The sequence below is a fragment of the Gadus macrocephalus genome, chromosome 16 (genome assembly GCF_031168955.1).
Source record: "Gadus macrocephalus chromosome 16, ASM3116895v1".
NCBI lineage: Eukaryota > Metazoa > Chordata > Actinopteri > Gadiformes > Gadidae > Gadus > Gadus macrocephalus.
Window position 1 is genome coordinate 8,792,318 of NC_082397.1, and position 25,617 is coordinate 8,817,934.

A 25,617-nucleotide genomic window follows, 5' to 3' on the forward strand; every position below is an offset into this window, starting at 1 on the left:
CCCCCCCCGCTCCACCCCCCATTCAGTCCTGTCCTCTGCCAAGGCGTTGAACGACTGCATTGGGGAGAGGTCATCTCTGTGCTGACGCTTCAACACTTGTGTTTACAGCTCAGATAGGTCCTTCCATAATGAGCTCTCTCTCTCTCTCTCTCTCTCTCTCTCTCTCTCTCTCTCTCTCTCTCTCTCTCTCTCTCTCTCTCTCTCTCTCTCTCTCTCTCTCTCTCTCTCTCTCTCTCTCTCTCTCTCTCTCTCTCTCTCTCTCTCTCTCTCTCTCTCTCTCTCTCTCTCTCTCTAAAAATGACCCTGGGCAGCACAACGTGACCTTTAGAGACCATATTTGATATCCATTAAGCATGCATAGGCCTACTATTAATAAGCACATACAATGACGATGTAAGGACGAAACCTCCTTCAATCGGACGATGACGACGACATACACAAACAATACAACAAAGAGTAAAACAATTTGTTTACAATAAAGGATTCCATTGCAATCCATCAGTAGCCTTTCATACACGTTTTGCTTGATTTGACAGATTAAGACTGCCATCTGCTGGCCAACAGGTAAAAAAGCAATGACTTTGAGTGTTTATTAACGCACATATTTATCTTGTAGGTATCTCCTTAAACCTCAACAAAAACCCTCCAGTCCAGTTGTGGTCATCCTTGTTGACTTCGGTGTAGGTGACATTGTAAATGAGGTGTTGACGAGGGAATTGAGAAATAGCCTAGAAGCTGTAGTGGTGATACTCGGGGGCATGGATAATTTGCTGTGAAGAGAAGGCGACGAGTGACAGGAGAAACGTAAATAAGCAAAGAAAAGCTTCTCTTCTCTCGAACTCGAAGCCCATCCAACATAACATCAACCTCAATACAAAGCACAAAATAGTACAACTGGATTTGAATTGGACTCGTGACCAAGCGCACTAACAATTCGGTAGTTATTTCGCAATGTTTGCGGTCACGAGTCAAGTCGGCATAAAAAGGGAACGCATCTTCCAGTACATTGACGTCGATGTACCGGCCGACTTATTTTGTTTACACAACCTGATTATTGATGCCCAGTGTCAAGTTTTTTTTTTATATACACATTCTTTAATATATGTGGGCCTACTCATTAATCCATGATCATAAAAAAATTCAGGAAGAATATGGTATGAAAAAGTATTTATTATAGTGAAAACAGTTACAAAAGGTATGTTCTCTTTATTCAACCCTGACCCATCCAGTATCACAACCACATAATACACACCAGATGTTCAAGATAATCATCTTCCACACTACAGAACCAGACATTACCAATCAAATAAATAGTTATAAATAATAATTACCCTTTTAGACAGAGAATCTTAAATGTTACTGAATAAGTGTGCTTGATTCACCTATTGGGTTTACAATTTCAATTTTGCACTTGCTATGCATTTTTTTGGAGACGTAACAGGCAAAAGTCAAACATAAGTAAACATTGGAGAAAGACAAATAGGATTGTGATTAAAACAACATTGTAATCGCTACATTGTTCTTGCAAAACCGTCTCTCATCTTTAGGGTACACAAGAATAAACACGACTCCCCACCACCAACATGAGTCAAACATCATGGCATCACGTTTTCCCCCTCTTATTATTCATGTAGTTGGCTCAGTCCTCTCGAAGGTAGGCCTCAGGGAGTTCGTGGTCCACCTGCAGCCCCGCGTACTCCGCCATCCTCTCGATCTCCTCCACCTTGGCCTCGGCCAGCTTCTTCTCGGCATCCTTCGAGATCTTCTGCACCTCGCTGACCTGCGTCTGGGCCAAATTAATGTGGGTCCTCACGGTGATGGATGCCTGGTCCGCTCCTGGGAACACGATGGGGGAAGAAGAAGGGGAAGAGCAGTCCGTTAGTCAACTGGCTGGGTAACAAGAAAGGAATTGGACGGCCCTAAATCAAACAGAGCTACTGTGAGAACATTGGGTCAGGTGCTCCTGTCCATCAGTCCTTTGTTTTGGTTCTGGTTGTGACACCAACTGGGGTTCCTCAGAGCTACGCTGACCACTATAAATGATCCGTGCACTGTATGGCATCAGCTGCGACTGCGTGACGGTTGGTGTTCAGGAAGTGTTGCGTAACCTCCCACCAGAGGTCAGGGGACGGTTGTTATACTGTTTCACAACAACACACATGACGCACAGCACCGGCAGGCTGCAGCCATTACAAACTATTAGTCTATAACTATCTCAGTGACAGGTGGGGCCATTCAGTGGCCATTACGGGGTGCTTTTGAAAAGGTTCCAGCTCAACACTTCTCAATGGGACAATTCTGTCCTTCATAGACGATTTAAGGGTTGCAGTTGAATGCCTCTTACTTTGATTTACGTCTCTCAAACGGAAAACACTCTCACATCACAGAGGGGTTTTTCTTTACTTGCCTGATGTGTACGCTGCCTCGGCGGCCATTTCACACAGGTTGAGTGCGTTAGTCCAGGTCGACTCAAAGCGCTTGCACAACTCCAGTCTGTCACTAACCTGTCAGGAAAGAGAGAGAAATGGAAAGACTTTAATAATAGCAAAGCATCCCACAGCTCCCACGCTCTCCCTGAGAAGGTACTTTGTCTTGAACACGGGTCTATCACTGTGTCCGTGCAGGCGAAGGTAACACAGGTGGACACTGTGCAGACAGATAAGTGAATGTGTGTGTGCAAGTCTATGCATGTGCGTGCGTGCGTGTTGCAAAACAAGGTGTACAGCCTTGGACTCTTGATAAACATTGACTTACGTCTGAGCGCTGACCTATGATGACCTGCCAAATGGAATCCTCCTCTGCTGGCGTCAGCTTCCCTAGCGAAGCCAAGTAACGTCTCTGGAGACCAATGAGTGTGTGCACCGCCTGTAAAATGAATAGATTAAATGTTATATATTTATTTGGTGGCATTTATGAGATATGGATGAAATGGCTGGTAATTGTCTGATTAACTTGACCAACCTTGGCATAATCGGTCAGGGCGTCTATGAGAGCCAGGGTGGTCTGGGAGAGGTAAGTGCTCGCACTGTCGGTAACCAGCGACGCTGCTCTTTTGATCAAGCAGTCGTGTGAGAGATTTTCCACATGCTACGTATATTCGGAGACAAAAAATCAGAGCATTTATGTGAGATCTTAGCACCTGTAAATAGAAAAAATAAAAAAAATACATATACATACATACATATTTTATTTCATTTAAGTTCGCACTAGTTTCCAATGTAGAGGTACATACCTGGGTAAAAGGAATAGCGCACAGCCCGCTTCCAACGCTCAACGACGCTATACTTGTACGGACAACATCTGTCCATCCGCCCAACCTCTGGACTGTGGGTTTTCTCTTGTTGATAAGGACACTCGCAGAGCTCCTGCACAAAGAAACATTGTCAGAAAAAGCTTTGAGCAATATAACAGCAACCGAAGGCCCCTATGTTCATGGGTATAACGTCAGCCGGGATAATGAGTCAGAGCTATTTTAGCAATGGACGTCACGTTTTTGTATGTCGTTTGAATAAAAATAAAATGTTATGAGTGCCATATGAGTATATAAATATATAGATTAGAAGACACAATGTTTTGTTGTCATGTTTACGACTGTGATCATAGAAAAGTCGAGCTCACCTTAGAAAGCTGAGACAAGCTGCGCCTCTTCTGAGCGCCGCCATGTTGGTGCGCAGCAGTAAAACATCCGTCCTGGTATGCAAAAGTCCGCCGGCAGGACGAGTGGCACACTGTGCACATTTACGTACAGCTTGCATTTTGCTTATTTATTTGTCCAACTATTCAGTCGAAAAAAATGAAGGAAAGATATGCAGGATTGTGAAAAGAATATTATTAATTATAACAATACAGATATACTATCTGTCGCCACCTTTTGGTCGCTTTTTCTCTAGTTTATACCTTTGCGCTGTCCAAACAACTGATAATACTGGACCCTCCGTCCCCTGGGTATTTATACGTCTCCGGTTTCATCCTCCCATTGCGAAAACACATTGATCTGTTTACAATGTGCGCAATTGGCATTAGCTATTGAGACAAGCGCAAACAAGTTCTTACGTAGGTACGCATGCAGACTCTTGACACAAACAGTCGGGCCTCTAACTTCAGTGGATGGCTGGCAGCGTCCACTTGGCAGGTATTCTTCACGTAGGCATAGCATGGGGTGAGAGTCAGAAATGAATGGGAATTAATGCATTTTGCGGGATCACTCCCAAAATAGTGCTTGCACAAAGTTTTCCATAAGGCTGATAAAAATAATTTTGTAGCTCATTTAAATTACAGAGGCCTCATGTATCCAATCCACCAGTCATGAAATGATTTGCCGACTAGCATTAAGGTCTACTAAGAAAAGTAGTTAAGAAGTGACCCTTACAATAACTTTTTTAGGTTATGGTTGTTCAATTGAGGTCAAGGTATTAAAAGGGTCTCACTAAGTCGATACCGTCTCAAATAAATATGCTGCATGTCCCCTACTTCCATGTTGTTTACAGCTATAAAGAATTTGGTCTGAGGGCACAGTAATAAATGCCATAAAGGCAAAAAATTGGAATAGCAAATCAATATTGGCTATCCTAATACAGTAATACCAATATTTAGGTCTACTTTTTCATACTTACTGCCAGGAAGTATATATATATATATATATATATATATATATATATATATATATACTTATATATAAGTGTTTGACTACAGTTATGACATTTGACCTTTTGTTCTTAATATTTGTCCTAAGAAACATTAGCTCTACAATAATAATTGATTCATGAATGGATATGCAGTAAGCCTAGAATTTTTCTGAGTGTATTTCAAACATTTATTTAGATTGTTGTGTTTATTAATCCATTGCAGTGTTCAGAGGAAAGGTGGCCAAATGTACATTTATGACCAAATGCCCATACGTATCAACAAAGTTTCCCATTCAACAGGTTTTTTTTATTGACTTTAGTCAGTATTGCAAATTGTTTAGAATTGCTGTTTAGAATGGATTGTCAATGATTTAGGCTTTACTATCCCTCAATGTTGATTCAATTGCATAGCCTAGCTCTCGATACTGCCTATTAAAAAAATAATACAAACAACTCAACTTCATAGAAATCAATGGATTTTCAACCACAGGACACGCGCCCAGCACGAAGCCGTGCCTCCAGTAGGCCCATCGTATTACCGGTTTATGCACACCTGTCACGCATTATGTCAGTGCAAGACTTTGGAAGCAGGTGTTCAGTTTGTAAAGTAAAATAATTATAATGTTTGATCAGTTGTGTTTCAGTCACACAAAAGTAGTGTGACTGAAAAAAGATTTGAGGGTGCATATATTGTTTGTTGGTTCATGTCTTTTTTTCATCAACCTCACCAAGGATGGGGTTGAGTAAGTAATATAAGTAACATAATTCTGATAGTGATTCTGCAGCTGGATTAAACAGGCAGGCATAAACACATAGGCATGCACCCAGACACAACTCACACACACACACACGCACGCACGCACGCACGCACGCACGCACGCACGCACGCACGCACGCACGCACGCACGCACGCACGCACGCACGCACGCACGCACGCACGCACGCACGCACGCACGCACGCACGCACGCACGCACGCACGCACGCACACACACACACACACACACACACACACACACACACACAGGCATACACAAGCATACAGGCATGCAAAGACAGGCATACACGAACAACCCCAAACACACATAGGCATGCACACACACACACACACACACACACACACACACACACACACACACACACACACACACACACATAAACAAACAAGTTTGCACACACAAAGTCTTCTGAAGCGTTTGACCATTGATGACCTTTCTTCTAACTGCTCAGCCTCACTCTTAGGCATTGTATTTAATGTCAATTACATATTTCATTTTTTGTAAATGTCCTGCCTAAATTCAAAATAAATCTTCTTTAATTTGAATCACTTTTTTACATGATCATCATTTGAAGTTAGTAGTATATTTTTGTGGTTGTCATAACTTTGCTTGAGTTTCTTCTGAAAACTTTAGACAAACAAAATATGATTACAGACTGAGGTGACTGAGGCCTCCCTAGTAATAATCATTTTCACACTTAGGTCCCACTAATAGATCTCATGAGTGGAACAATATGGGAACAATGTTTTGTACAGCTTTATCCCACATTGGGTAATTAGTTATAATGCTGACATAGTTATGGAAAAACATGTTATGGATTTGGATAAACAAAAGGCAAACTGCCATCGTTAAGTGCTACATCTGGGACTCATTATAATCTCAGTGATCATGCAACCCTCATTAGCTAATTAATGAAGGTTAACGGCCACTTTTTTCTTCATGTTATCAGCTACATTCCATAACAACAACAGAAAAATATATCAGTGTATGAAAAAAATCAAAAAATATATGCTTGATGGCTAAAACTGTAAGTGTTCCATGTAGCTAACCAGGTTCAATTTCCACTTGTGGTTCTATGTATCATGTCATTCCCTCACTTCTCAACCTGTTTTCCTGTATCATTATACTGTACTGGACATAAAAGTACAATTTATTACATTATTAAAGACTTTGCTTGTACGTTCAAGTTTTTGCGATAGCCTCCACCCCACTTTCAGTGCTGCAGATAGACTAAACTTTGCTGCAAAGGCACCACTTGTTTACTAGATGTGCTATGTTTGTTTTTGGCCCAGTGTTTGCCTGCAGCAATCTTGATTGCTAGGTACGTAGGACTTGCGCAAAAATCGGACTTCCAGTGATCTACTTTTGAGAGTGAACATGTTATCCAGAAGACTGTGCACTTTTCAGACGGTGCACAGTGTTAATAATCAGCCAGCCTGTTACCTACTAAGCAAGGGAGGAAAAAGCTGACTCTAACCACACTTCAGAGTTAGGCCATAAGAGCTCCATGTAGTACATAACAAATACTACAAGTGATTTAAAATAAACAGAAAATATTCCAAATGTTTCTTTATCCCTTTATCTGTCTGTTGGTCTGTGTGTTGTTGAATAGCATGTATTCTAACTGTAGCGGCAGTATCCTTTTGCTTTGGCGAAGTCAATCAAAATATAAACTCATTAGTAGAGGCACTGATGTCCACCACTAACATCACCCAGTCAGAAAGAACCATTCCTGTGTTTGATGCGATCCAATGTAGATAGACTTTTTTGTGTGTGGTCACTCTCTAGGGGAGGTAACCAAATGTGCTCTCCGAGGCTGTTTCTTTAGAGTCTAGACCACATCAGATCGTCAGGAGAAATTAGATTTGGAGGTAAGACATTGCTCAACTGCAGGTCAGACATCTGAACAGGAAATCTGTTCAGGCAGATCAAAACGTAACCATATCCCAGCCAGCCGTTATGGTCAAATGTCACAACTGAAAGAAGCCAAACCATAAGGGACCCTCAAACAGCCTTACCTGACCTGGGCATTAAACCCAGGGTTAAAGTGTTGTTTTCTTGAAAGATTCCATCCTTGCTTGGTCGCTTGTAGAAAGATAATAAATCCAGGCATACTTTTCAAATGTTTAGATTACAATTGATTATCTCTGAACTGGCTACATCGACCTCCGTAGCCTGTAAGCTTAAAACTGCATTAGATACAGTCTGATTGTTCCCCTTTCTCACGTACAATTACAACCATTCCAGGGTAGGCCGTTAGGCTATGCAAAATGCATTCTAATTGTTTTTAACGTCTACTGTGTTGGATTTCAAAATAAGAGATATAATATTCTCAAAGCCCAAATGTAAAGTGACGACAGGCTAGAACACGATGCCAAGCTATAGGCCTACTGTGGCCTACTTTTTATTAATGAAGCCAGCATATGGAAAGTTAAGAAACCAAGTACCTGAATAATATTATGGACAATATAGCTACAGGCCAGGGTTAACATTGATGAAGCATTTTAACTGTATGTTTGATTAACCGTACTTAACCTCTCTTGATTTTGAGAGGTTTGTAGTAAAACTCCAATAGGCCTACCCTTGTTATGTCGGTGACTCAGACTTTTTTCGAGAATTGCATGAACTGTATATGGGATGCTCAGAAAAAGGTTGAACATCATATCATAGATATTAATTGTATATGAAACGTTTAATGTTTTCAATACAACAAATGGTGAACGATAAATGGAGCACAGCTCCCCCTTCCAACAGAAGAGGGCGCTAGAGACTATAGATTGATAATCATTGAGGAAAGGTTCAAGACTTGTAGGTTGGAACCTTATAATTTTTGCTTATTGTGTATTGCTTTACAATGTTGATATCCTCAAGATGCTATTATTTATTGCTAACATAAGTCGTTGACACTTCCATAATATTGTATGATTCATCATATGATTAATATGAAGAATGAGCAATCATTAGGCTTTACGTTGTGGTATAACTAGGTTGTTAGAACAAATATAATTTGTTACATATTACACAAATGCATTTACTTTATTGCGACAAGATTGTAACTGAAAATGTATTTGGTTTTTAAAGCGCACTTTAGCCGTGGCCCAAAAAATCCCCTACAAAGTTGGCTTCTATCTCAACCACATGTCAATCATCTATTAAATACAATTTACAACTTTTCACGGTGCGGTAATAAGGTCCTATAAGATCATCTTTGAAGAATTGTCTTCAAAACACGTATACACACAAAATTACAAAAGGAAAAACCGTATCTTATGGATATTATTATCACATTGATTTCTCTTTTGGTAAAAAATAAATCTATAATTTCAAAATCTAGATGGCTTCAGCATGCCACGGGTCTTGAGACTATAAGAGCAGCAGAAAGTGACTTTTCTCATGTGGTCTCTCAGGCTCTTGTCCCGCCAGCCGTAGATGAGTGGGCTGAGGAAACGCGGAATGAGGCAAAAACAGAAAAAGGTGAAGAAGTAGATGTCACCGGGCAGCAAGTAGGCGTTTAGCAGGAGTAGCCTTTCTGTAATGGGATTGGTGAAAGACATGAGGCAGAGCAGCAGCTGAAAGCCGTGGAGCAGCACGGTGTGCATGGCTTTGTTCACAGAGGCCCTGTCCTGCCTCATCTTCTTGGTCTCCAGGAGGATCTTTATGTAGGTGTAGAGGATGATGACTGCCATCGTTCCGAAGAAAAGCCCATTCAGGGAGACCTTGAATAAAATCTGGACGGGAGAAGAGTTGAGGGCCACAGGGTTGCAATAGACGGGCGTGGAGAGGACGTCCACACCGGGACGAGCCCCCGCTATGGAGAAGTCCACCGTGGGGAGGACACAGCTGATGAGCCACAGGCACAGCAAGATGATCCAGACGCGGTCGGACCGCCACGCAGGTGGGCACTGCAGTGGGTACATGATAGCCACGTAGCGCTCCAGGGACATGGTAGCTAGGATGAGAGGGGTGTTGAGGAAGGAAGCAGTGGAGAAGAACAGCAGGGGGGCACAGAAGACAATGGGGAACCTCAATTGGCCCATTGCCAGCAGAAAGAGCAGCACAGAGGACAACATTACTAGGGTGTCGTTGACCAGCATGAAGGCAAACAAGATGTAGCGAGTGCTGTCCATGAAGTGCCGGTTAGATGCAAAGATGTAGAGCATGAGTACGATGCAGAAGAGGAAGATGGAGAAGAAGGGAACCACCACACACACCTTGATGATAACGTGTAAATTGGTTGGAGATGTTGAATTGCCCGACAACCCGGTCACATTATGCATGTTGATATGTGAACTGGGAAGAAAACCTAAAGAAGGAAATTTGTTAACATTCACACAATCAAGAATCAAATATCTGTTGAAACATTGTGCATTGCCCTAACAATTGCATCAACACGCATCCAATTTAAGGAAGACCGATTTCTGTATATTCCAGCTGTCAATGAAAGAGTAACAAAATAAGAGAAACGTCAAATCCAGTGAACTTATTAGTTTCACAAATATTCTAACTAACAGTACACACCCTTATTTTGCGCACTCACCTGAGTTGCCCACAGATAAATGTCCAAATAACCGTATTTTATTTTATTATTATGGATCTGTGACGTCTTACGTAGGAGCCATGGTTGTGATTTGTCATCCTTTACTCAAATGTAGTTCTCATAGGAGTTATTACTCTCCAGAGGTAACTCAGATCATGCTATGGCTATTAACCTTATGTTTATGCTTGGGTCAATGAATTGAAGTTGGGCATTCTTCTGTATTTTCAATAAAGATTTGGGAGGAAATTTTCTGAAGATTATTATGGGATATATAATTATGTTTATTTATCTGGTGCATACACTAATGGTGCCGTCACTGTCTTGTGTCAGTGTGTTAAATAGGAGGCTTTATTGTATCGTCATCACCACCAACCATTATTTAGACAGAGACGCTCTGTTAAGTGTAGATCTGGGGCCGTATTCACAAAGGATCTTAGGGCTAAAAGTAGGTCCTAACTGGCGAATTTAGGAGTAACTCCTAAAAATAATGGGCGTGTCATTAATGTTTTCAATGACAATGGCCCGCCGTTTTCAGGAATGGACTTTCAGCTCTTTGCCAAGGACCGGGACTTTAGACATGGCACGTCATCCCCCTATCACAGCCAGAGCATGAAAAAATGAAAATCGCCAAAACGCTGCTCAAAAAGGCATCCCAGGAGGGAAGTGATCCATGGAAAGCTGTTCTGGCATGTAGGAACACTCCAACGGAAGGACTAGGTAGCTCCCCAGTGCAAAGGCTCAAGTCCCGACGGACACGCACACTCCTGCCCATCAGAGACACACAAGCCCAAAGTGGTACAGAATGTCACTGAAAGGAAGCAGGCAAGGGGACAGACAGTGAAACAGCACTATGATGCTCGGGCACGGAACATGACTGCTTTCATCCAAGGTCAAACGGTGAGAGTCCTTCTTCACCCCAAGGACCAAGACACACGGTGGTCCCTGGGGATGTGCATAGACCAACTCGTGAACGTTCCTATGTAGTTCTGGTGAATGGAAAGACATATCGTAGGAACCGAAAGGACATTTGTCCAGTGCCAGAAAAACTAGAGATATCTCCAACAGGAGAACATACCACGCTGGACAGTGACTGGTATCCAGAGCCTTCCTCTGAAACAGAACAACAGGTCGCAGGGGGGGCAGTGGTGCCAGAAGGTTCACAGGACGAAGAAGGTCTGCACACTAGGACCAGATCCAATACACGGCAGGGAATAGTTTGGACACTAATGGCGCGTTTCCACTGCAGGGTGGGGAACGGATCGGTTCGCGAAGGTGCGGTACTTGTTGCGTTTCCACCGCCAAAAGTGGGCGTGACCCAGACTTAGCCGTACCCGTTTTGGCCTCGTTTTCAGGACTCCTCCGTTGGGGTACTGAAAACGAGATGAGACGCCTGAAAGGGTCCCGGAAAATTCTAGCTACACACCCCCTCCGTTGATTGGTCGACGGAATCATCACTTCCGGGCGACGTGGGGATGAAAACAAACAAACAGTAGCCTCGAGGTATTATTCTTTACAATTAACATGTCGCGTAAAACGCTTGCTTGGGCGAACAAGGAGGTGGAGACGTTCGTCTGCATTCTTGGGGAGGAAGACGTTGTTTACGATGTTTATGTAGCTGCCGCGGCGATCGACATCCGGCTTACCTTAAAGGGTACTGTCGGCGGTGGAAACGCGACCTCGGAACTGAGCTGGGCTATACCGCCCCCTCCCTACCGCACCTTTGCGAACCGATCCGTTCCGCACCCTGCAGTGGAAACGCGGCATAATGATGGTTGAATATTGAAAAGTTCTTTTAATAAATAGATCATACCAGTATCTTTGTGTGATTAGTTGATATGTTACATCTGTGTAGTAAACACATATCTTGTTGTATTCCGAATGTGAGTTTCCGCTTACATGTTTATGTTCACAATCAATCAATCAATCAATAAACTTTAATGTCATTGCACATGTTACAGAGCAACGAAAAAGACCAGTTACATTCCGTCCAAGAAACATAAAAGACAGTTTGGGGAGACAGGACGGAGAGACTGTCAGGCGCTCGTTAAATAAGAAACATGCGGCCCGCGTTAGATAAGAAAATTATCGAACGCGAGTTAGATAATTGCCAACATTAGACTTGAAGGTTGGAACCTTAGATTTTTTGCTTGTTTTGTATCGCTGTTCAATGTTGATATCCCCAGGATGCTATTAATAATTGCCAACATAAGTCGTTGACACTTCTATAATATTGTATGATCCAGCGGCCTAAACAAGTCTGTTCAGAATTGAATTGGTAGTAGGCAAGCGTTTTAACCGAAGCAGAAAGTAATATCTGAGTAGTTTCTCAGTTCAAGTAAATCTTTGTACTCTGAGTGAACAATATCTCAAGTCCAATAGGACCTAATAGGCACTTTCCCTGCCGCTCCTGATGAGCAAATAGTGCCGCTATAGATGGGGAAAAATTAAGCCTATCATTTTATTAACCACAGTTTATGAAGACAAGCAAAGCTACTGCTGACGTTTCAATACATTTTGCCATGATTAGATACATGTATGCTCATAACCCTTTGGGTCGAATTCTGATGTTTCAATAATCTTTATGTGTCTAAAAACCTGTCTAAAAACATATTTATTCAATAAGTGGAACTAAAATAAGGGCCCACCTATTTCATATGTTATAATTCATGAATACAGAAAGAATAGGTCAATAAATATTAAAAAACTATTTGCATTTATACTGAACAAAATAATTCCGAAAACGATCGTGACTTTATTAACAGCAGTATAGAAAACATCACATGAAGAAACAATTATTATATACGTTGTGATATAACTAGATTGTTAGCACAAATATGATTTGTTACATATTGCACAAGTGCACATGCCTTATTGCCAGTGCGACAAGATTGTAACTGAAAATGTATTTGGTTATTAAAGCACACTCTAGTTTTGACCCAAAAAATCCCATCCAAGGTTGGCATCTTTGCCACCCAGTTGTCAATCATATATTAAATATAATTTACAACTTTTTTAAGGTGTGGTAATAAAGTCATAACATCATCTTTGAAGCATTGTCTTCAAAACACGTATACACACAAAATAAGAAATGGAAAAACTGTATCTTATGGATATCATTATCACACTGATTTCTCGTTTGGTAAAAAATAAATCAATCATTTCAATATCTAGATGGCTTCAGCGTGCCACGGGTCCTGAGACTATAAGAGCAGCAGAAAGTTGCTTTTCTCATGTGGTCTCTCAGGCTCTTGTCCCGCCAGCCGTAGATGAGTGGGCTGAGGAAACGGGGTATGAGGATAAAACAGAAGTAGTTGAAGAAGTAGAGTTCACGGGGCGACCAGTAGGCGTTTAGCAGGAGTAGCCTTTCTGTAATTTGATTGTTGAAGGCCATGAGGCAGAGCAGCAGCTGAAAGCCGTGGAGCAGCACTGTCTGCATGGCTTTGTTCACAGAGGCCCTGTCCTGCCTCATCTTCTTGGTCTCCAGGAGAATCCTGATGTAGGTGTAGAGGACAATGACTGCCACAGCCCCAAAGAAAAGTCCGTTCATGTAGAACTTGAATAAATTCTGGACGGGAGAAGAGTTGAGGGCCACAGAGTTGCAATAGACGGGCGTGGAGAGGACGTCCAGTCCGGGACGAGCCCCCGCTATGGAGAAGTCCACCGTGGGGAGGACACAGCTGATGAGCCACAGGCACAGCAAGATGATCCAGATGCGGTCGGACCGCCATAAAGGTGGGCACTGCAGTGGGTACATGATAGCCACGTAGCGCTCCAGTGACATGGTAGCTAGGATGAGAGGGGTGTTGAGGAAGGAAGCAGTGGAGAAAAACAGCAGGGGGGCACAGAAGACAATGGGGAACCTCAATTGGCCCATTGCCAGCAGAAAGAGCAGCACAGAGAACATCATTACTAGGGCGTCGTTGACCAGCATGAAGGCAAACAAGATGTAGCGAGTGCTGTCCTTGAAGTGCCGGTTAGATGCGAAGATGTAGAGCATGATTACGATGCAGAAGAGGAAGATGGAGAAGAAGGGAACCACCACACACACCTTGATGATAACGTGTAAATTGGTTGGAGATGTTGAATTGCCCGACAACCCGGTCACATTATGCATGTTGATATGTGAACTGGGAAGAAAACCTAAAGAAGGAAATTTGTTAACATTCACACAATCAAGAATCAAATATCTGTTGAAACATTGTGCATTGCCCTATCAATTGCATCAACACGCATCCAATTGAAGGAAGACCGATTTCTGTATATTCCAGCTGTCAATGAAAGAGTAACAAAATAAGAGAAACGTCAAATCCAGTGAACTTATTAGTTTCACAAATATTCTAACTAACAGTACACACCCTTATTTTGCGCACTCACCTGAGTTGCCCACAGATAAATGTCCAAATAACCGTATTTTATTTTATTATTATGGATCTGTGACGTCTTACGTAGGAGCCATGGTTGTGATTTGTCATCCTTTACTCAAATGTAGTTCTCATAGGAGTTATTACTCTCCAGAGGTAACTCAGATCATGCTATGGCTATTAACCGTATGTTTATGCTTGGGTCAATGAATTGAAGTTGGGCATTCTTCTGTATTTTCAATAAAGATTTGGGAGGAAATGTTCTGAAGATTATTATGGGATATATAATTATGTTTATTTATCTGGTGCATACACTAATGGTGCCGTCACTGTCTTGTGTCAGTGTGTGTCAAATAAGAGGCTTTATTGTATCGTCATCACCACCAACCATTATTTAGACAGAGACGCTCTGTTAAGTGTAGATCCTGTACAGCATCCTTTTCAAATGTTATCGCTTAAGTTAATATGAGACAAACATGCATCAGGTATATAGTGTTAAGTAATGCGAGATGATAATGATGATAAAATAAATTCAAATTAATAAAAAAAAGGAAAGAAAAATTAAGGGAAGAAAAAGGTTGAAAAGGATCAAAATCTGAAAAAGAAAGGGTAGACAAAAACTGTGTAGAGTTAATTGATTGATCAGCTAAAAATAACATTTCTAAACCTCATAATTAAATGTAGGTTGTTGTACGGTAAAAATAGGCCTACATCCATTTCTTAGGCTTAAGTTGGTTTCATTAATATGTGGCCTGTAAAGGCCTTTGAGACGGTTACTGTGATTAAGGGCTATACATATTAAATAATTGACTTGACAAATCCTCCTCGCTATATTTCCTTTGATCCTATCATATGCTCTGGGTCCACACTGTTGATTTTTTATAAGGATATGCAGGACAAAGTGAAAATGACCTGTGTGCCTGATTATAAAACATTTATGGGATTATTAATTGGAATTATAGTTTAGTCTAGGCCCATTTTTAAGAGTCATATATGTCAATCTTAAGTACAAATCGTGATAAATAATAATACCATAACATGAGTGTGTGTGTGTGTGTGTGTGTGTGTGTGTGTGTGTGTGTGTGTGTGTGTGTGTGTGTGTGTGTGTGTGTGTGTGTGTGTGTGTGTGTGTGTGTGTGCTCGTGGAGGTATTTCGAGTAGGCTATAGGCGCGAGGACACAGAGCCAACAGAAGTGTGGTGCGCGTGAGAGTGGACGATGGAGAAATGGTTATTTGATGAAAGTTCACTTCAGGTATGCCTACGGCAGAGCTGGATTAATGTTATATGCATAGTTGATATCCATAGTCGTTTCAGATACCTTGTGTATTATAGTAGAACTTCGACGACCGTGACTATTGACTATTTGTGCTTATTCATTATTTAATCTTTGGCAAACTAAATTGAAGCTACCAAATAAAATCGGTGGCTTATCACATGAACCACCACAGGACTACTTAATGATTGTCGCCTACATTTATTTTTTCACGTTGGATTATATATTCGTATCGTTTGAACCCGTGGTTATTATTGGTTTAAAACTCCCATAGTTGATTTCTCTGGCTTGACTAGTAGGCTACTATTTTGCTAACCTTTTTACAGTTCTCCTCCCCAGGGTCCAGCCAGGATATTGAAAATAATATAACCAGATACTTGAACAATATTATGCACCATGTAGCTACAGGGTTTTATATTGATCAATAGCACATTCATAAAGACTTTTCTTACTTAAAGGAGGAAAAAAAATATCCTCTTGAAACGTTGTCCTTGATTTTGAGAGGTTTGTAGTAAAACTCCAATAGGCTTAGCTACCTTCGTTAGGTCGGCCATCCACTCTGCTTACATAACTTTCCCTTTTGGATTGTTTTTGAAATACTTGTTTTTGATTCAGACTTTTTTGAGAATCAAATATGGGATGCTCAAGCAAAGGTATATATATATATATATATATATCATATATCATTAATATCATATCATCTTTATTAACTGTATGATAAATTTAATGTTTTCAATAAAATTGATGGTGAACTTTAAACTTCCAACAACAGAGGGCGCTAGAGACTCTAGATTGATAATCATTGGTCCGAGGAAAGGTTCAATAGTAGGTTGGAACCTTATCATTTTTGCTTATTGTGTATTGCTGTTCAATGTTGATATCCTCAAGATGCTCTTATTTAATGCCAACTGAAATTGTAGACACATAATATTTTATGATTCCAAGGCCTCATGATGTCTGTTTGACTTTCTGTATTTAGTTCGTAGGAAGCCACCAAGCTTTTAACCCAAGCAGAAAGTAAATGTTTGTACTGTTTATGAGTGTATGTTAGTAAATAATATCTCAAGTACAATAGGACCTAATGGGCACTTTCCCTACTGCTCTATATGATGGGCGGGCACTGATATACAATGGAAAAAAGGCCATCGTATAGGGAGAGATTTAGCCTATAAATGTGAAGCTACTGCTGGCATTTCAATACATTTTGGCATCAGATACATGCCTACGCATCGATTACTGTAACTCCCTCCTCTTTGGTATCCCCCTCAAGTCCATCCGTAAGCTTCAACTGGTCCAGAACTCTGCTGCTCGCATCATCACCAGAACCCCCTCCATTAATCACATCACTCCTGTCCTTCAGCAGCTTCACTGGCTCCTGGTCAAAACCCGCATCCATTTCAAGATTCTGCTCCTCACCTTGAAGGCCCTCCACAACCTCGCCCCTCCATCCATCTGTGAACTCCTGCACACCAACACACCCACCCGCACTCTCCGGTCCTCCTCTTCCATTCAACTCACTGTACCACCCGCCCGACTGGTCACCATGGGGTCCAGGGCATGCAGCCGATCTGCCCCCCACCTCTGGTACACCCTCCCACCTGACATCCGGGAACTCTGACACTCTCTCCACTTTTAAGTCCCGTCTAAACACACATCTTTTTAAACCGACATATTCAATCTAATTCATTGTCTCCAACCCATTTCACCCCACTTGTGTAAATTGTTTCAATGTATCTTGTTCTTGTGTTTTTTATGATTGTTGATTTTGTTTTTTTTAAACACTGCCCTGTAAGGTGACTTTGAGTGCTATGAAAGGCGCCCTCAAATAAAATTTATTATTATTATTATTATTATTACGCCATTACCCTTTGTGTAGATTTCTGATAGTTGTGAATGTTCATCAAGGGAGTGACTCAGTTTTTATGTTTCAATAATCTGTATGTGTATGAAAACCTGCTGAAGCACATCTTTATTTAATAACAAATTTCTCCTACGGCGATTAATAAAGTTGTATCTATCTGTCTATTTATTTCAGTGGAACTGAAAAAAGGGGCCCTGTAACATATATTTTCAATAATGATTACAGAAAGAATAGGCCAATAAACATTTAAAGACAATTTGTAATTTTACGAAATGCAATCATTCAGAAAACAATAGTAACTTTATAAACAGCAGTATAAAATACATAATATGAAGGAACATTCATTATTCTATCTGTTCTGCTACAACTAGGTTGTCAGAGGGAATATCATTTGTGACAGATGTGTTACTTAAGTGCATACGTCTTATTGATGTATAGTTATTTCAGTGTGACGAGATTGTAACTGAAAATGTATTTGTTTTTTTAAGCGCACTTTACTCATGGCCAAAGAAGATTGAGTCCAAAGTGGGCATCTATGCCACCCACCGGGTGTCAATCATAAATTTGATCAAATGCACAACTTACGATTTACGGTGTTGTGTTAGTCATAACATCAGTAGCTGACCATACCACATTGGTCCATAATCTACTGAAATATGGATTTTAATGTATCCTTAACATCATCTTTAAAGCATTGTCTTCAAAAAAAGTATGTATACCAAATAAAAGCCATAACATATCACAATGATATTACTTTTGGTCCATCAATCATTTCAAAATGCAGATGGCTTCAGCAGGCCACGGGTCCTGAGACGATGAGAGCAGCAGAAAGTTGCTTTTCTCATGTGGTCTCTCAGGCTCTTGTCCCGCCAGCCGTAGATGAGTGGGCTGAGGAAACGCGGTATGAGGATAAAACAGAAAAAGGTGAAGAAGTAGATGTCACTGGGGGGCCAATAGGTGTTGAGAAGGAGTAACCTTTCTGTAATGGGATTGGTGAAAGACATGAGGCAGAGCAGCAGCTGAAAGCCGTGGAGCAGCACGGTGTGCATGGCTTTGTTCACAGAGCTCCTGTCCCGCCTCATCTTCTTGGCCTCCAGGAGAATCCTGATGTAGGTGTAGAGGATAATGACTGCCACAGCCCCAAAAAAAAGTCCATTCAGGGAGACCTTGAACATATTCTGGCTGGAAGACGAGTTCAGCACCCCTAGGTTGCAATAGACGGGCGTGGAGAGGACGTCCAGTCCGGGACGAGCCCCCGCTATGGAGAAGTCCACCGTGGGGAGGACACAGCTGATGAGCCACAGGCACAGCAAGATGATCCAGACGCGGTCGGACCGCCACGCAGGTGGGCACTGCAGTGGGTACATGATAGCCACGTAGCGCTCCAGTGACATGGTAGCTAGGATGAGAGGGGTGTTGAGGAAGGAAGCAGTGGAGAAGAACAGCAGGGGGGCACAGAAGACAATTGGGAACCTCAATTGGCCCATTGCCAGCAGAAAGAGCAGCACAGAGGACAACATTACTAGGGCGTCGTTGACCAGCATGAAGGCAAACAAGATGTAGCGAGTGCTGTCCATGAAGTGCCGGTTAGATGCGAAGATGTAGAGCATGATTACGATGCAGAAGAGGAAGATGGAAAAGAAGGGAACCACCACACACACCTTGATGATAACGTGTAAATTGGTTGGAGATGTTGAATTGCCCGACAACCCGGTCACATTATGCATGTTGATATGTGAACTGGGAAGAAAACCTAAAGAAGGAAATTTGTTAACATTCACACAATCAAGGATCAAACAATTGCAACAGCACGCATCCAATTTAAATAGCAAGATGGATGTCTTTATATTCCAGCTGTCAATGATTAAATAACAAAGTAAGAGAAATGCCAAATCCAGTGAACTTTAGTTCACTGTTAGTTTCACAAATATTCTAACTACCAGTACACACGCTTATTCAGCGCACTTACCTGAGATGCTGGTCCTCAGCCTACAGATGAATGACCAAATAGCCCTATTTTATTTTAGTATTGGATATGTGACGTCTTACTTTATTCCCATGTGGCATTCATAGGTGTTATTTCTCCAGAGGTAACTTAGATGATGCTATTGTTATTACCCTTATGTTTTTACGTGGGTCAATGAATATGAGTTTGTGGCCTCACTGTCTTGTGTCATTTTTGTTAAATAAGAGGCTTTCTTGTATCGTCAGCACCACCAACCGTTATACCATTATACAGACAGAGACGCTCTGTTGAGTGTAGATCCTGTGCACAGTGCTACAGCATCTGTTTCAAATGTTAGCGATAAGTAATGTGAGATGAAATTTATGATTTGATTAAGATAAAATAAATTCTAATGAATTAAACTGTTAACACTCATATGATAAAATGAAGGAAGGAAAAAGGTTAACAAGGATCAAGTTCTGTAAAATAATGGGTTGACATAAAGAGCATTGATTGATCAGTTGTCAGTTGTTTTGGCCTACATCAATTTCTTATGTGCTTAAATCATGAATATGTGGCCTGAAAAGCCCTTTAAGACTTACTGTGATTAAGGGCTATACAAGTAAATTAGACTTGACTGGACTAATCCTCTTCCCATGTCCTTTGATCTTATAAAATTCTCTGGGTCACATTTTTGATTTTCTATAATAATATGCATGGCTGCGAAAGAATACCATTGGCCCATCACCAGGGGCCGTATTCACAAAGCATTTTATCTTACCGCTAGGAGTGCTCCTAACTCGCGCTAAAACATTTTACGTAGGAGTTTTTTCTTAAAAGTTATTCACAAAGCCGCTGAGACCTACTCGTACTAAGGATAAATCACAAAGAGTGAACTAAGAGTGACGCGCCGTTGCTATGGATTACGTCAATTCTCGTGCACGAGTTTAGAAGCAGTCAGTTCGGTGATTGGTTGTTCAGACGAGCCCACTGAATCACCGAAAAACAAGGAAATAGCCTAGGCTAGAAATGAATTCCTATTAAGTAGTTATAGTGCAGTTAGCAGAATACACGCATGATGACAATTTTGTGCAGACCACGATAATGACGTTGTAGCCTGCACGTTCAAGAGAGAGAGAAAGCAAACAATAAAAATACGCAAAATTTAAAAGAAAATAAATTTTCTGAACTGCACAAGTGTTGACTGATTTGTGCCAAGGTGTTTACCTAAAATGTGTTTTCAAAGTGATCCCTAAATGCCAGTCCACTCGGTTCCACACGGCCAAATTCATTGTCATGTTGATCGCCATCATCATCATCATCATCATCATCATCATCATCATCATCATCATCATCATCGTCTGGCTGTGGAATGTTCCTCCGCTTGCAGAGGTTGTGTAGAATGGCACATGCAGTAATGACTGTGCTTGCCCTCTCTGGGGTGAGGCGTATTTCGCCGTGGAGGACATGAACCGACGTTTCATCTGCCCAATTCCTCTCTCCACAACATTTCGTGTATGTTTGTGTGCTCTAGCATATATGGAAGAAATCAGTAAACAATAATAAATATGGATTCAACAAATAAAAGGCGTCAAAGAGCCAATACGATGTGTTTTACACGTAGGACTAAGCGTAATATGCGTAATCACTTACATGTTATACTTTAACTGTGCTCCCGGTTGTGGATTGAGGTAGGGTGTCTAGAGCCACGTCTTGCATGGATAGTCACTGTCTCCCAGCAAGTGACACCCAACTGGTACATCTCAAAAAGCTGCCTCAGACCTCTCTCCATTAAAATGCGCGAATCATGGGTAGCTGAAGATCCAGGCCACTTTGCAACAACATCCAGTAGGCTATGTTAAAATTTGCATCAAAAACAACCTGCGTGTTGATGGAATGCACTTTCTTCTTATTGACGAACACGTCCTCGTCTTTTGATGCCGCAATTATTTTTATGTGCGTCCCGTCAATAGCACCGACCCCACCGGGCATACCTGCAATTGCCATGAAGTTGGCTTTGATCCTGTGTAATTGTTGAATGTCCAAAGGAAAGTTTATGGCACGGCTGACTGATGGTTGCGATATTTTTAAATCGTCGGCATTGCAAAGTTGCATTTCCCCTTTTGCTAAATAACGTAGTGTGGCCAAACATTTTATTTCGGGACTAATCGGATTATTCCTGTTAGTCGGGATGTTATTGCATTGCGATTAACTCCACAACAAGTTTAATACCCTAACATTTCGTCTCGCAGACATTTACGATTCTTTGTGAATAGGTCTTGAGTTAGGAGTCCTCTTGAGGACTTTTAAGCTCTCCTAGACTTAGGTGCTACTTTTAGGCCTAAAATACTTTGTGAATTGCTCTTAGTGAAAAAAGTTAGGAGTCCTAAATTTAAGAGTGAAATTTATTTTTAGGAGTTACTCCTAAATTCGCCAGTTAGGACCTACTTTTAGCCCTAAAATCCTTTGTGAATACGGCCCCTGAACTACAGAACAACTAAATGATATTAGCCTACATTTTAATTTCGAAGTTGACTATATTTTCGTATCGTTGTTGTTTGTTTGTGACCGTCGTTTTTGGGTTGGGGTTACGCCTCGTTTCCACGTACGTACATTCTCGTATGCGATCCAACCGTCTCCGACCGAAAGTCCATTCATTCCTATGTGATTCTCCGTAATGTCCGTTTTTCCTCCGAGACTCCTCCCCTCCGTAAAATGTCTGTCCGGTATGTCCGTAATATACGTTCAAAAAATTTAACTTTCGCCGTCGTTTTACGGAGATACCATATGGAAGTTTTTATGTTTTTCACGAAACATGTAAGTACCTGGCAGGCCAAACTCCTCAACGATCTCTTTCCAAGCCTGGTTGGTTTTGTTTTTATCTCTGTATATGTCGATCCTGTCAGGGTGTGGGTGTCTCCCTGTGTTTCCCTCCTGTGTTGATTACTGTTCCCTCCCCTAATGTGTCTCAGCTGTTCCTCGTTGTGTTTGTTATTTAAGCCCTCGTCTTTCCTTTGTTCCTGGTGCTGTCATTGTGGTTTGCTGTGGTTGTTAGTTGTGGTTTGCTGTGGTTGTTTGTGGTGGCTAGTCCTGCGTGTTCCGTGTTCCCTGTCGTCTCCCGAGTTCCCTGTAGTCTCCCGAGTTCCGAGTTGTCTCCCGAGTTCCGAGTTTCCTGTGCCTTAGCCTTTAGGTTTGAATAAAGTGCCGTTTCCGTTCAATACCGTCTGCGTTTGGGTCCTACCTGCCTGCATGCACCCGCAGTTCCTTAACAGATCCTCTTGTTCCAAAGTACCGTTCTCCTAAAAACTGCCATTATCATACGCTCCCCCATCTTTTGTCCGTAAATAAATTCATGTCCATACGTAAAACACTAGCGACTCCTTCCGTAAATTTACGGAAGCACGGATACGAAAAACATACGTATGTGGAAACGAGGCGTTAGGGTTACTCCCATCGTAAATTTCTCCGACTTGGCTCATCCCAAAAGTGCCTACTTGGGCCCTTTTCCTTTAATACAATGCATAGAAAGCAAATCGGCTAAATTTTTCCTAAATTAGTGAATGAAATTTATTTATTTATTCTACTCACAGAGCAATTGCATCCGCAACAAATGTCATTTTATGGACATTGGTTGTTCTTTTTTGAAGCCGAAAAGCTTGTCTCTATTTACTGCAATTGTTTGGGAGTAAGCTCCCCAGGCAGATATTGTTAGGTGTTATTTCTTTGATCACAGTCATAGCCGTTTTGTTTGTTCTAAAGGCCTTTTGTTTGGTCCAACTCCCAGATTTGTTCCTGATAGTACAATTCTATATTGTGAATGAATGCAAAGATTGCTGAAATTGTCTGATCCCATCTTCATTCCCTTGTCTTTTTATCTGCAACCTGTTCTCCTTGCTGTGCAATGCCTCATTTGCTTTATGAACATCATAGTCGGGCCTTGAAATGATGTTGAAGTTTTGGCTGTAGAGTTGAGTGGACTGCCACAAATCAAAAAATTGTCTTAATCTGTCTTCTTCTGACTTTAAAACCTCTGGGGCCGTATTCACAAAGGATCTTAGGGCTAAAAGTAGGTCCTAACTGGCGAATTTAGGAGTAACTCTGGCGAATTTAGGAGTAACTTAAATTTAGGACTCCTAACTTTTTTCACTAAGAGCAATTCACAAAGTATTTTAGGCCTAAAAGTAGCACCTAAGTCTAGGAGAGCTTAAAAGTCCTCAAGAGGACTCCTAACTCAGTAAGACCTATTCACAAAGAATCGTAAAATGCCTGCGAGACGAAATGTTAGGGTATTAAACTTGTTGTGGAGTAGTGTGCGATGCATTAACATCCCAGACTAACAGGAATAATCCGATTAGTCCCGAAATAAAATGTTTGGCCACACTACGTTATTTAGCAACAGGGGAAATGCAACTTTGCAATGCCGACGATTTAAAAAAATCGCAACCATCAGTCAGCCGTGCCATAAACTTTCCTTTGGACATTCAATTACACAGGATCAAAGCCAACTTCTTGGCACTTGCAGGTATGCCCGGTGTGGTCGGTGCTATTGACGGGACTCACATACAAATAATTGCGCCATCAAAAGACGAGGACGTGTTCGTCAATAGGAGGAAAGTGCATTCCATCAACACGCAGGTTGTTTTTGATGCAAATTTTAACATGGCCTACTGGATGTTGATGCAAAGTGGCCTGGAGCTTCAGCTACCCATGATCCGCGCATTTTAATGATGTGCGGTCTGAGGCAGCTTTTTGAGATGTACCAGTTGGGTGTCACTTGCTGGGTGACAGTGACTATCCATGCAAGACGTGGATCTAGACACCGTGGCTCTAGACACCCTACCTCAATCCACAACCGGTCCTGTATGTTTGTGTGCTCTAGCATGTATGGAAGAAATCAGTAAACGATAATAAATATGGATTCAACAAATAAAAGGGATCAAAGAGCCAATACGATGTGTTTTACGCATAGGACTAAGTGTAATCTGCGTAATCACTTACATGTTATACTTTAATGTTGTGGAGAGAGGAATTGGGCAGATGAAACGGTTTCATGTCCTCCACGGCGAAATACGCCTCACCCCAGAGAGGGCAAGCACAGTAATCATTGAATGTGCCATTCTACACAACCTCTGCAAGCGGAGGAACATTCCACAGCCAGACGATGATGATGATGATGATGATGATGATGGCGATCAACATGACAAGGAATTTGAGTGGACAGGCATTTAGGGATCACTTTGAAAACACATTTTAGGTAAACACCTTGGCACAAATCATTCAACACTTAGGTAGTTCGTAGCATTTATTTTCTTTTAAATTTTGCGTATTTTTATTGTTTGCTTTCTCTCTCTCTTGAACGTGCAGGCTACAACGTCATTATCGTGGTCTGCACAAAATTGTCATCATGCGTGTATTCCGCTAACTGCACTATAACTACTTAATAGGAATTCATTTCTAGCCTAGGCTATTTCCTTGTTTTTCGGTGATTCAGTGGGCTCGTCTGAAAAACCAATCACCGAACTGACCGCTTCTAAACTCGTGCACGAGAATTGACGTAATCCATAGCAACGGCGCGTCACTCTTAGTTCACTCTTTGTGATTTATCCTTAGTAAGAGTAGGTCTCAGCGGCTTTGTGAATAACTTTTAAGAAAAAACTCCTACGTAAAATGTTTTAGCGCGAGTTAGGAGCACTCCTAGCGGTAAGATAAAATTGTGAATACGGCCCCTGATGTGTGGTTAAAGGCACCCAGTGCAACTTTCGAGGCTTAAAAATAAACATTCAATTTCTAGTCTTTTTTACACGTAGTAAGTTTCAATAACTCCATACCATTACATACCGACATTTAAGCAGCAAAGATGAGACGTCGTTGTGTGGTGAGAACTGATACAAAATCGATAACAACAACAATGCCGCCATTTTCTTTATTTTTTGTAACCTACAATAAATAAAGCAGGCTTCCAGTCAATGGAAAAATGGCTTCTCCCCACCGGCGATTGTTGTTGTTTACGATTTTCTATCAGTTCTCACCACACAACGACGTCTCATCTTTGCTCCTTGAATGTCGATATGTAATGGTATGGAGTTATTGAAACTTACTACGTGTAAAAAAGACTAGAAATTGAATGTTTATTTTTCATTGAATGTTTACATAAAGTTGCACTGGGTGCCTTTAAAGGGACTCTCACCTTTGTTGCATTTTTACACTTTTTTTGGATAAGGTTAAATTGGTATTAAT

General features: G+C 41.4%; 4 protein-coding genes across 4 annotated transcripts; all 4 read right to left on the reverse strand.

The window, feature by feature from the left end:
* Positions 1 to 1,150: 1,150 nt before the first annotated feature.
* On the reverse strand, positions 1,151 to 3,929 carry diabloa (diablo, IAP-binding mitochondrial protein a). Its single transcript, XM_060074930.1, has 6 exons — positions 3,619 to 3,929; positions 3,233 to 3,365; positions 2,962 to 3,087; positions 2,755 to 2,865; positions 2,408 to 2,504; positions 1,151 to 1,836 (listed from the first exon to the last, which is right to left on the reverse strand). The coding sequence occupies exons 1-6, from the start codon at positions 3,753 to 3,755 to the stop codon at positions 1,640 to 1,642; spliced, it is 801 nt and encodes a 266-aa protein (XP_059930913.1). The 5' UTR covers positions 3,756 to 3,929; the 3' UTR covers positions 1,151 to 1,639.
* Positions 3,930 to 8,355: 4,426 nt separating this feature from the next.
* LOC132474815 (odorant receptor 131-2-like) lies at positions 8,356 to 10,402 on the reverse strand. Its single transcript, XM_060075683.1, has one exon. The coding sequence runs from the start codon at positions 9,677 to 9,679 to the stop codon at positions 8,726 to 8,728; it is 954 nt and encodes a 317-aa protein (XP_059931666.1). The 5' UTR covers positions 9,680 to 10,402; the 3' UTR covers positions 8,356 to 8,725.
* A 1,454-nt stretch (positions 10,403 to 11,856) lies between these two features.
* On the reverse strand, positions 11,857 to 14,931 carry LOC132474816 (odorant receptor 131-2-like). Its single transcript, XM_060075684.1, has one exon. It carries the CDS (start codon positions 14,051 to 14,053, stop codon positions 13,100 to 13,102), a length of 954 nt encoding a protein of 317 aa, XP_059931667.1. The 5' UTR covers positions 14,054 to 14,931; the 3' UTR covers positions 11,857 to 13,099.
* A 3,273-nt stretch (positions 14,932 to 18,204) lies between these two features.
* On the reverse strand, positions 18,205 to 19,216 carry LOC132475318 (odorant receptor 131-2-like). Its single transcript, XM_060076431.1, has one exon. It carries the CDS (start codon positions 19,160 to 19,162, stop codon positions 18,209 to 18,211), a length of 954 nt encoding a protein of 317 aa, XP_059932414.1. The 5' UTR covers positions 19,163 to 19,216; the 3' UTR covers positions 18,205 to 18,208.
* Between the last annotated feature and the right edge of the window lie 6,401 nt (positions 19,217 to 25,617).

Bases quoted from the DNA above. Each gene is read 5' to 3' on its own strand.
- diabloa (XM_060074930.1), bottom strand. From the start codon at position 3,755: ATGCAAGCTGTACGTAAATGTGCACAGTGTGCCACTCGTCCTGCCGGC. The intron at 2,866-2,961 runs GTTGGTCAAGTT...TTCATTTTACAG, and splicing joins CCCTGACCGATTATGCCAAG to GCGGTGCACACACTCATTGG. The intron at 2,505-2,754 runs GTAAGTCAATGT...CTTTCCTGACAG, and splicing joins TCATAGGTCAGCGCTCAGAC to GTTAGTGACAGACTGGAGTT.
- LOC132474815 (XM_060075683.1), bottom strand. From the start codon at position 9,679: ATGCATAATGTGACCGGGTTGTCGGGCAATTCAACATCTCCAACCAAT.
- LOC132474816 (XM_060075684.1), bottom strand. From the start codon at position 14,053: ATGCATAATGTGACCGGGTTGTCGGGCAATTCAACATCTCCAACCAAT.
- LOC132475318 (XM_060076431.1), bottom strand. From the start codon at position 19,162: ATGCATAATGTGACCGGGTTGTCGGGCAATTCAACATCTCCAACCAAT.